This window comes from Amia ocellicauda, chromosome 21, assembly GCF_036373705.1.
Source record: "Amia ocellicauda isolate fAmiCal2 chromosome 21, fAmiCal2.hap1, whole genome shotgun sequence".
NCBI classification, from domain to species: domain Eukaryota; kingdom Metazoa; phylum Chordata; class Actinopteri; order Amiiformes; family Amiidae; genus Amia; species Amia ocellicauda.
This window is the reverse complement of record NC_089870.1, coordinates 11,611,511-11,623,554: the sequence shown is the minus strand read 5'-3', so window position 1 is coordinate 11,623,554 and position 12,044 is coordinate 11,611,511. Positions and strand designations below refer to the sequence as shown.

The 12,044-nt window shown below is 36.9% G+C and overlaps 1 protein-coding gene across 12 annotated transcripts in view; it reads left to right on the top strand.

Moving 5' to 3' along the window:
* Positions 1-12,044, top strand: part of gphna (gephyrin a) — a 278,299-nt gene that overhangs the window by 142,693 nt on the left and 123,562 nt on the right. For all 12 annotated transcript variants that reach the window (XM_066694145.1, XM_066694146.1, XM_066694142.1 and 9 more), the window contains exons 5-6: positions 4,965-5,059; positions 8,362-8,428. In XM_066694145.1, the coding sequence (XP_066550242.1) occupies positions 4,965-5,059; positions 8,362-8,428 (162 nt within the window). The remainder of the gene's footprint in view (positions 1-4,964; positions 5,060-8,361; positions 8,429-12,044) is intronic.

The window sequence follows — 12,044 nt, the reverse complement described above, 5'->3', positions numbered from 1 at the left end:
CACACATATATACACCGAAAAGACCATTATTTTCCACAAACGATTTTTATTCTTCAGGAAAGCAGAAAAAGTTATATGTTGGGGGGCCTGTTGGTCACTTTTAGTATTTTGGCATATAAACTACTGAAATAATAAATTTCTTGCACACATAATATATTTGGAAGTAAAATAAAACACATGTATTAGTTCTAAAACTCTTACAATTAAAACACTACTGTCTACACTTAAATACTAATTAATTTTACAATAAAGTAAATTGTAGAATAAAGAATTTGGTTAACAAACTAAAGAAAGGATTTTTTATAAATAGCTTACAATGGGCTGTTCCGATATTCTTTTCAGAAACTGAAAAAAAAAAGAAAATCCAGTCAAATATACATTCATAGATATTATAAAATTATCTGCTGATATATTTATCTTAGATTAAAGTTGTCAACCAATTAAGTAAAAACAACAGTTTGAATGACTATTGTTGTCATGTTTGATTTATTCAGAATTATATAAAGTTTGAAAAGCATTCTGTATTGTGTTTTTTGTTTTACAAGACATAATTAGTAATTTACAGCAGATCATCAAATTGTGCAAAACTAAATAAATAAAGGTTTAGAAATTAATGGAAAGAGGGATCCAGAGTGGCCAATGCTTCTCAGTTCAGAGCACAGATTGACCTTTGCTATCCGGACAGCAGTGTTTTAAACCTGAGGAGTGTCATAATAAGCCAGGATCCCCCAGGGAGTGTCACTGAATTAGTGAAGTCCTGGCAGTTGTGCAGTGGCTCGAAATCCGCCAGTGTATCCTTGGCTTGCCACAGAACAACATCCCCTGTGGCTTAGCAGGCACCTGCAAGCCCACAGTATTATCAGAGAGTCCTACATTAGTGCTTCATAGCATGCAATAGCTCTAAAGCTAGTTCTGCAAATCTGTAGATGGTAGATAACTCAACAGAGTTCATTTCAGAGATTGTGTACTTGTATCTTCATCTCTCATAGCCCAGAAGTGTGAAGATGCTTTTACCAATTGTACCTCTTAGGAGAGTTATCCCTATTTTTAATACCTCAGAGTACTCTGGTTTCTTGGTTTTGTTATTTTTGCTGCTTCTGCTGTTTTTATAATTTTTTTTCATAATCCTGATGATGGTCACGATAAAGCAGGACTTAAAATGATGTAATTCATCAAGACTACCCAGGTGGTATTCTCTCTCCAAGCCACTAAGCTAATGTATTAAAGTTTCATCTCACAATCTATAAATGAATTCACATGCTCCTACTTACTCTATGCTAAAGCCCCTGAGACATCTGGGTCAGCCTTCCTGTTTTACTGCATGAAACCAGGCAACTGATCATTTTGTGTTTGTTGTGACAGGAGCACTGTAGTTCTTTTGTAGGGTTCAGAGGTCAAAGTAGGCTTCTATTGTCAGTGTATTCAGCATTCCCATAACACTGTGGCACAATGATGAAATAATGTACTGACCTGAGAGTGAAGAAGAATATAATATACAATATTAAATTTTTCTGTACTTTATATCCAGCTTTGGTATGCATTCTGTTTCTTATTTTGCAATATGTGATAAAAAAAATAACCACCTAACCTTTAATTCAAATGTTGTATATGCCTACTTATACCATGTTACCTGATGTCTCTAAAAGGTTTTGTCATAGCATGCTTTTGTCTTTCCGATGCCTATGAGACTATCGGTGAGAGCTACATTAGTCTTTATTAGGTATAGCTTTGCTGTTTGTGTTAGTGTTTCACATTCATATTTGTCATATGAAATCAGAACAGTAAGGTAATATACACAAAGCCACAATCAATTTCTGTCGTCATACCAGTGACTGTCTTTTAGTTCGAGAATAAACATAGACAACCATTGGGTGATGGGAAGGGACTTTGAAATGTATTTATTTGTATTCAAAATTAGACCAGTAATTATCGGATCACAAAGTTATTTCCTTACAAATAAGAATGATGGATCAAATGGCAATTTCCAGTGTACTCTGTGTTTGTTCCCATAAAAGAGACCAAAGCTGTTTAAAAGATGAACAGCTTCAAGTAAATACATAAATAATAGTCTCATACATTCTAATGTGACAGCCCAGTCTTCCTTAACTTCACAAAATTGCATTGAACAATGCGTCTTAAATTGTTTCAATGACAAATCACACAAGGCTAAAATAACATGGGAAATTCAGAGTAGTTTCAGTTGATGCAATGGAAGTGAGAAGCCGTTTTGTCAATAGAGATGTTTTTCACTTGCACCTACATTCAAGGCTTCGCTGTTGTGGTGCCTGCTCAGATACCATAAATAGCACCATGAAATTAAAGTCTCTAGACAGTGATGGGAGGCACAGTGCCAAGCTTCGACTGTCTTGCGTTACTGTATGTGATGAAAAGGAGCACTTAGCTGGGATGTCACACAATGTGTTGCATATTGACAGGCAAAGAAAAAATTGTCTGCAGTGGGGTTAGTCAATCCGTCCCATTTCATAGATCAGTTAATGCATTTGTGTGTTTATGTTTGTTTGTTTCCCTGTATAATTCTGCTACACTATTTGGTTTTTAGAGATATTGCTCAGCCGGTTTCATTCATCCAGCTGCTGAAGGCCCCATCTGGTCTCTTCTGGGTTAGATAAAAGACCACTGATTCTGTATCACAGTCTTCATTGAACCAGGGAATATCCTCTGAGGATTGCGAAAGGGTGTTATGCTTAAACCTGTTAAAAAATAAAATAATGCAAGCCACATTGAGCACTATTGTTAATCTCTAGTTTGTGTTTAGTTTTTCCTCCCCATCCATTTAGACTTATTTTAACTGCATTGTGACTAGAGCATTAACCAAACAGAACAGCCTTTGATTTTGTTGGATTCTTTGATGAGAATTAGGTAGACAAAATAAGTTTATACAAGAACACACAGGTACATGACACAGTCTAGCTCTCTCCTCTTCTGAATGTGATTTTGCATACTGTGATAATGTGAGTAAAAAGTGACCCCATTCCTATTAATGGGAGTTAGATTGAGCACAGGTGCGCGTGATGGAGTGATAGGTCTGACGTCAGGGATTCCCTTGTTCTGCTGTGCGGATCGACTGTGCCAAAGCATGATAGGCACTTTATTGAGAAAGGGACCCTTCCACTTATTATAATGTAATATAGATTTTGACAGACACAAAATTGACATATTTCCAAATTAGACTATTGCTTGTATTGCCCTCCCCTCACCCCCATTAAGTTTAATGGCATCTTACTCTCAAAGACTCGGGTTGAAAAACTGCTTTTTGGCATCATTCAATCTTCAGATACTTAAACAATATTCTGGACAAGGGAGTCTGCAAAGAAATAAATAAATAAATAGATAAATAAATAAATAAATTATAAACACTACTTCCAATGGGGTGGTGGGAATTAGGTTCTTAGCTCTCTCATCCCTCCTGAAGGAGCGTGTATATAGTATAGTAGTTTGCTATTCTAAATTGGGATACGAGAGGGGAAGAACAAAATTGTTATTTGCTAATTAAGTTTTTTTTTTTTTTTTTTTTAACCCTTTAATCAAATGTATTATAGTTAATGGGAAGTTAAGCTGAAACATTTCTGTTGGCACATGTCAGAAGTACAGTTTAATGCATATATTTATGTATTTTTATTGCACAGTATTGAGGACTGAAGACAGGTCTGTAGAGCAGCTTACTGACACCACTTTGAATGGAGCTGAACAGATCTGTAGTAGGGAAGGATGTGTGCTCTCAGAAGGCTGTATAATTAGTGGCATACACTGAAGTTCTCGTTGCTTATCAGGAATTATCACCCTTTGCCTTTCTTCTGTTGTGTAGCCTATACATATTTTATACTCCTGTTGCCTGTTAGAGAATGGCTTTTTGTCAAGGTCATTTTTCTTCTCGAGTTAAAGAATGGGCCTGAATTTCATTATGAGGCTCTGTGTGCTTGGGAAAGTATGCTTATGGAGCTCGTTTGCATGTTTCTCTCCCTTTGATCCTTTTTTCTTATTTATTCCGCTGTTTTTTTTTCTTTTTTTACTTTTACTAATGGTATGTTTGAAGTGTCATTCAACTCAAGGGCAAACAAGGGAGACACCTCACATAAAGTATAAAGGCCTGTATTTAGACAACAGCCTTCTGTCATCCGTAGCATGATATAATGAGTGTTCCCTATCCACCTCGTGTATATAGACTATTTATATGGACCTTTTTTGATTTTATTTTTGGTTCTGTTCCCTCCCCAACCTATAGGTGTGAATTTGAAAGGGCATCTTCAAACCTCAGCATTTGCCCTAGACTTCCCAAGGTGCTTCATAAAGAGACAGTTGCTTTAATGCAGGTTTTGCTTCTTATTTCTTAGTAGCCACCTTTTACCAATTATTATATTCATTCTGATATTTTTTTCACACACTTATATACCTAAAGAAAAAGCCATGTTTATAGTTTATAGATTGCACATTGTACACCACAGCCAATAGATTTCCATCTGTCACAACATTATATGCAACGGTTGGCTTCAGTATCCATAAACATTATTGGCCAAGGAAGCCTATAATGTAATGTATTCTTATCCCTGCCGATCATCTAACCAACTGGTGTATCGGTGCACCCCTAATTTAAATGTGTAACAACTGTTTCAGTGTAACAGCTTTACAATTCTATTGTTCATATTATTAGATTATTAACAGTTGTGCAACTGCTAAAAAAAATCCTTTAATCTTTAAGCACTGATTTTCTGGCCGTTGAACATGGGAAAAGCAGGATTTCCAAGCCTCTGCAGGATTTGGAAGAAGAAGACAAATATGGGATTTTTACAATTGCAAAGTGGTTATACATGACTAGAGATCCTATTGATCTCCCCCTCATCCTCCTTCCCTGAAAATAGTTAATGCTCCTTCTGACTGTCTTGCACTTTGGTGTTTAGTATTTTTTAAACTCCCATCGCTACAGTACCTCTCTCCTTTAATTATAGGCCACAAAAGAAGTGATTGAGCGGGAGGCCCCTGGGATGGCGTTGGCGATGCTGATGGGATCACTCAATGTCACTCCTCTGGGAATGCTTTCCAGGTAAGCACAGCACAACTCCTCAACAAAAATAAAATAAGATGAGCTTCCTACAACACCCCCACCATGACAACTTCTCCACTTCTCTCACTGTGTGGAAGGAGAAAATAAGTGTTTTCCCTGATGTCCAGTATAATGTTAAAACCTCATGCTAGGAAACCAACACAAACATGGTTTGACACATGTTCTCTACAGAAGTCATTTTTTTGAAACTTCACCTTTTCAACTCTTCACACAAAATTGTAACACATTATTATTGAGAAAATGTAAGAATATCTACGGTAAAGACTATATTTTTCCACAAGGAAAGGTGCATTATAGATTTTCATGTTACGTCAGCTGTTTAAAGTCAGTTTATTTTGTCTTCTTCACTCTTGACAATATTTTAAACTTGTAAGTTAGAAATCCAATAGTTATGTCAGTTTGCATTAGTGCAAGTGCATTAGTGCCAGCTGCTGCTGAAACGCCAACTTGTTTAAAGAAAAGTGTTTCTGTGGCAGAGATAAGTGATGTCACAATAATAGATGCCTGTAGGACACTTTTGCAGCTGGGAAGGAGACAATTGGTTGAATTGTAGTATCCAAGGAAAACACTGCCAGTTCACATGCACTAGAAAATAACATCCACAGTTTTGACTATAATCATAGCTCCCACACATTTAAGGAAAGGGTGAATCGCTTTTTCAAGTTTACAGTCATTTTAAAATGCCATGTAAACCAAAGCAGGAAGCATACTTGGGTCTCTTGGGATTTCAGCACATAAGATCTGGTTTACCTGGCATAATCATGCATTATTACCCAGCAGTTGCTAAAAAACAAGACAAACATACACAAACTATACATCCTTGGATCATGAAACGTATGACTTGTGTTATAAATTAATTGCAAGGACTTTCAACAAATGATTGTGCAGTTTATGCTGTAATTCATATATATATATATATATATATATATATATATATATATATAATACACACACACATACAGACAGGTGACAAATTGAAGGAAAATCCAACATAAAGTGTCTCAGTAAGGTGTTGAGCACCACGAGCCACCAGAACAGCTTCAATGCTCTTGGCACAGATTCTGGAACTCTACTGGAGGGATGAACACCATTCTTCCAAAAGATATTCCCTCATTTGGTGTTTTGATGATGGTGGTGGAGAGCCTGTCTAACACATCAGTCCAAAATCTCCCATAGGTGTTCAATTGGGTTGAGATCTAGTGACTGCGAAGGCCATAACATACGATTCACATCATTTTCATACTCATCAAACCATTCAGTGAGCCCTCGTGCCCTGTGGATGTGGCATTGTCATCCTGGAAGAGACCACTCAGGATAGAAATGTGTCACCATAGGATAAAGGTGATCACTCAGAATAACGTTGTAATGATTTGCGGTGACCCTACCCTCTAAGGGGACAAGTGGACCCAAACCATGCCAGGAAAATGCCCCCCACAGCATAACAGAGCCTCTGGACCCCCTCACTGTAGGGGTCAAGCAGTCAGACATGTACCGTTCTCTTGGTGTCGCCACACATGCACTTGCCAGCTTGTCAAGAATATGGTGAAGGATGACTCATCTGACCATATTTTACTTTTTCCACATCTCTGTAGACCAGTGCCTATGATGCCCCAATAATGACCCCTCTTTCAAAGTCACTTAGTTCCTTTCCTCTTGCCATCTTGATCCCAAACCGAGGTCGACTGGGCCTGCTCAGCATTTTTATACATGCCACAGAGCATGATAGGATATTAATTTCTTAATTGTATCACGCAGTACACCCGTTTGGAGGCATCTGCATGCGTTTTATTTCTCCACTCATTTATTCAGGTATTTCCTTTAATTTGTCACCCATCTGTATATATAATGTACTATGGTTAATAGTCACCATTTAATAGTCCACATTTATGCAAGTATTGAAATCTTGAAATATGTAGTACATTTCTGAACAACATATACTTTTGTGCAATGCATTCTAGTATGTCTTCACTTAGGCTTGCAAAAATGTGGCTTTGTTTCTGTGAGACTAATGCAGTATCTGTATGAAGGTAAAACAAGCAGTCAATTCAATGATTATTTTTTTTCTAAATGGTAGAGTTGTGGACTCAGAATAAAATAGATATAAATAAAATCGTCATACTTTGTATCAAATTTGTATATTAATTATTTGTCCAGTACAGGGTTGGCTGTTAATTTAGTCTGTGCCATTTTCTTTTTCCAAAGTGTAGCCAAGTACTCCAAAGATAGATTTTTTTGGTTTGATTGTTTTCTTTTCTTTGTTATATTATAATTTGCTATGTTATAATTTGCTGATAACAAATGGTGATTGTTAAGAGAGACAATTTATATATTTAGAAGTTAGCCCAAAGTATTACTGATCAACATCAAAATGGGGAACCTATCACAAGTGGAAATGAAGCAGCTTTGTTTAGGAGTTGTGGATGTGTGGAATAATCTAATAACTCATATTACTAAATTTCCCGTCAAAAATTGCCGGATGACACACAGATTTAAAATAACCTGCTGGCAATCAAATTAATGAAGTGGTTGGGTTAAAATGTGTGCTGTTATAATAATAGCCAGATAACAGCAAGATAGGCTACATGCTATGCCATTTTTATTGTATTTATTTATTTAGTCATGAACTGGATTTAACACTACTATATCTAATGAATGACTGGTGAAGTGCATGTGGTTTGCAATGAAAGCAAGATTAAAAAAAAAAAAAGTGCAAAACCTGAAAACTTGAATCCCCTTTTTTTTGTTAGTTCCATTCCTACATTCATTACCATGTCTCCTTGAAACAAATTACATTTTTTCATACATGTATATTTTCATGGCCTGTTGTATCTCTATATATTGAAGTGGAAAAAAATGTGAGGGGTGGGGGGTCAGACAATTTGAAGTATGGAGGCACAGAGATACACAACAGATAACTGATTTTAAGAAGGGAAACTTCAAGTGATTAATTTATCCTATTATTCTTCCTTCCAGCCATGTGCATCCCTGTGATACTGTCTGCATTGTGTTATTACTGAAGCATGGTGTTGAACAAGTGCAGCAAATGCAGTTTCAGCACTTTGAAAAAGAAAAGGCTGTTTTCTTTAATGTATGTTTATTTACCCAGATCCCCCAAAAAAGGAGTGGGTCACTTTCAGAATACATTAACCTTTTTTATTTGTTGTGCATTCACTACTTTTTGATAGCTGAAGTGAGCTAAAATAAAAAGGATTATTGAGGTGCATCATATTAACAAATATGCTTTTCTTTGTAATTGGTTTTGTTGTGCTGTCTATCCATAGGCCTGTCTGTGGGATCAGAGGGAAAACTCTTATTATCAACCTGCCTGGCAGCAAGAAAGGCTCACAGGTGAGTTCGATTGTTTGTTCAGTTATTAAATGGGATCAAATGTAAAATAAACTAGCTACTCAATAAAGTAGGCTCCAGTTGTTTCACTAGTGGTAGTTTTATTGTTTTTGGTTGAAAGAAACACAAGCTTGTCCACTTGCACGATGCATCTTTTGTCTCGGTTCCACTGGCTTAAGCGTCCATGCCATGCCGTGCCGTGCAGCGTCCCGGAGCTATTTGTAAAACCAGGCTGTTGGAAGTTTATCATTTGTTGTTGGGAGGAGCAGAGCGATTGTGGGTTTGGTTTGTATTTAGTTTTTTTTTTTTTTTTTTTTTTTAAGACAAAACATCACTACGAGCGATAGAGCTTTCCCTGTAAAGGACTGTCTATTTTATTCTTTATGCTTTACATGATTGGAGACAGCGTAATAAATGCACATTACTGTTAAGAGAGATTAGGAAGAGCTAATCGTCTATAGACATTATATTCAGACAAGCATTACGTTACTGTAAGAAAAGTGCAACAATAACAATACATATTAGCTATTTCGTAGTCGTGTTATTTTTATCGTCATCATTTGTGCTAGTATATATGTCTTTTAAACAGCACAACGTGACTCCCTTAACTTATTACTCTTTCTGCAGATTTGTAACTTCAAACAACACTTTTTGCCCTATTATTGGTATTTAACTTAGCAGACGCCTTTAACCAGGGCAAATTACAGTTGAAACAAAATACAAGTTTCACGATTAATCATACAGTAACAGTAATTGTCAATCCAATTATGTGTCTTTTCTGGCATTTAGAAGATAATTCAGCCCACTGTAAATTAGATAATGAAGCACCTTGAATGTGAGTTTCAGTGACTTTGCTGGCAATGCAGTTTAAACTAAGAAAATGCTGCTACTGTACCAGCAGCATATATATATTGTCGCATATATATATATTGTGACATCACACCGCAGGGGGTTGTGGGTTTGTCTCGAGGAACGAGCTGTCCTGGTTATGTGTGAGGATAGGGCGATAGGAAGAGAAGCTTGGAGAAAGGCTAGTAAAAGCCGCAGTAAACCCAGTGTTGTAAACTGGGAGATGGTAACAACAATTCTGAATTGTAATCCAAAAGCCTTGGTCGTAGTTCCTGAAGTGGGGTATTTCAGTGTCTCAGATTGTTATAGCTCTTGAGGGAATTTATTTTGTGAAACCTGAACCTTGTTCTCCAGGGACATTAGGCACATTTACATTTCTGATCTGGATCAAATGCATTGAAACATTTGATCACGATCAGTTGTATTTTGTTTACACTGCCATTTGATCAGGATCAGCTTTCAGCCACAAGGGTCCTCGCATGCGCACAGCACGCAAGTCATTAAATGCATCTATTAAATTAGTCCTTCAGAACACGGCCATATCACAAATTGTTGTTTTATCTCATTGTGAATTATTCTTACAAGTAAAACCAACACACTTGCATATTTTTTACAACCAAGGCATTTAAAATACATATCCAACATTTTTTTGCAAACATAAAATAAGTTACTTTTCACAGCTGAAGCATTTGAATTTAAAAAACAATTCTGTATTTTTTGCTAAGATAAAGTAACAAGCCATTTAGTGTTAATTTTAACAATGTTTTATTTATAAGGGAAGTAGGGAAGGGTCTCTTATCTGCTCCAGTAATACATGTCTGCCGCCTGCCTTTAAAATGCTGCCGCATTAGCACGTCAGACCAAACTTAATTATAAGTATATATTAAATTAGTCTTTTAGAACGCAAGGCTGTAATGAAAATGGTATTTATCTCATTATGAATTATTATAACAAGTAATCCCAACGCACTTGCATATTTTTTTCACAACCGAAACATTGAAAATGAAAATACAATTATATATTTTTTCTAACATAAAATAACAGGCCATTTAGTATTCATTTTTACAGTATTTTATTTATAATACGGGCGGTATGGAAGTGTTGTCCTATCTGCTCCACTGATGCAAAGAGTGTTTGTCTGCCCCCTGCCTCTAAAACACATGCAGTGCATACCAAAACTTCAGCTGGTCGAGCATTTACACTGCCAGGATCAAATGCTACCAATGCATTTGATCCGGATCAGAAATGGCAGTGTCAATGTGCCTATTATAAGGTATTTAAATTCAACCTTCCACATCCTATTTTGAGATGAAACTTTTTATTTTCTGCTCATGAAATATCTATTTCATTTTTAAATTAAAGAAAAGTACTTTTTACATTTTGTAGGCATACATATGATGCAGATAAACTTGCATGGTGCATGCTTGGTACAATACAATTTATTTATTTGTTTGTTTGTGTTAATTCAGCTTTCTCCTGTGAGTTATCAGTAAGGATACAATTAATGTTAATGTTATAATGTTTTGTTATTGCTGTTTATCTCAACCCAATAAGTAAGCTGAATGTTGCTCAAATTCTCCTAGCCATTGTTCCCCGATAAAATTTTCATATTCTGCTGTATAGTTGTAAATTTAGTCTAGTTTATTTTGTTGCATCTTCAGCTGTTGATGGGGGTTTGGGAGATCCATGTTAATAATATGTCCCTACAAAGTTCTTTCTGTATATTTGTGTGTGTGTGTCTAGATCTCTAGACAAGGAGAGATCTCCGATATAGTGTATCCAGTAAAAGCAGGTATTTAGGCCATTTAGGTTCCGCATATACAGTGAGGGAAAAAAGTATTTGATCCCCCGCTGATTTTGTACGTTTGCCCACTGACAATGATCAGTCTATAATTTTAATGGTAGGTGTATTTTAACAGTGAGAGACAGAATAACAACAAAAAAATCCAGAAAAACGCATTTCAAAAAAGTTATAAATTGATTTGCATGTTAATGAGGGAAATAAGTATTTGATCCCCTATCAATCAGCAAGATTTCTGGCTCCCATGTGTCTTTTATACAGGTAACGAGCTGAGATTAGGAGCACTCTCTTAAAGGGACTGCTCCTAATCTCAGCTCGTTACCTGTATAAAAGACACCTGTCCACAGAAGCAATCAATCAATCAGATTCCAAATTCTCCACCATGGCCAAGACCAAAGAGCTGTCCAAGGATGTCAGGGACAAGATTGTAGACCTACACAAGGCTGGAATGGGCTACAAGACCATCGCCAAGCAGCTTGGTGAGAAGGTGACAACAGTTGATGTGATTATTCGCAAATGGAAGAAACACAAAATAACTGTCAGTCTCCCTCGGTCTGGGGCTCCATGCAAGATCTCACCTCGTGGAGTTTCAATGATCATGAGAACGGTGAGGAATCAGCCCAGAACTACACGGGAGGATCTTGTTAATGATCTCAAGGCAGCTGGGACCATAGTCACCAAGAAAACAATTGGTAACATACTACGCCATGAAGGACTGAAATCCCGCAGCACCCGCAAGGTCCCCCTGCTCAAGAAAGCACATGTACAGGCCCATCTGAAGTTTGCCAATGAACATCTGAATGATTCACAGGAGAACTGGGTGAAAGTGTTGTGGTCAGATGAGACCAAAATCGAGGTCTTTGGCATCAACTCAACTCGACGTGTTTGGAGGAGGAGGAATGACCCCAAGAACACCATCCCCACCGTCAAACATGGAGGTGGAAACATTAAGCTTTGGGGGTGTCTTTC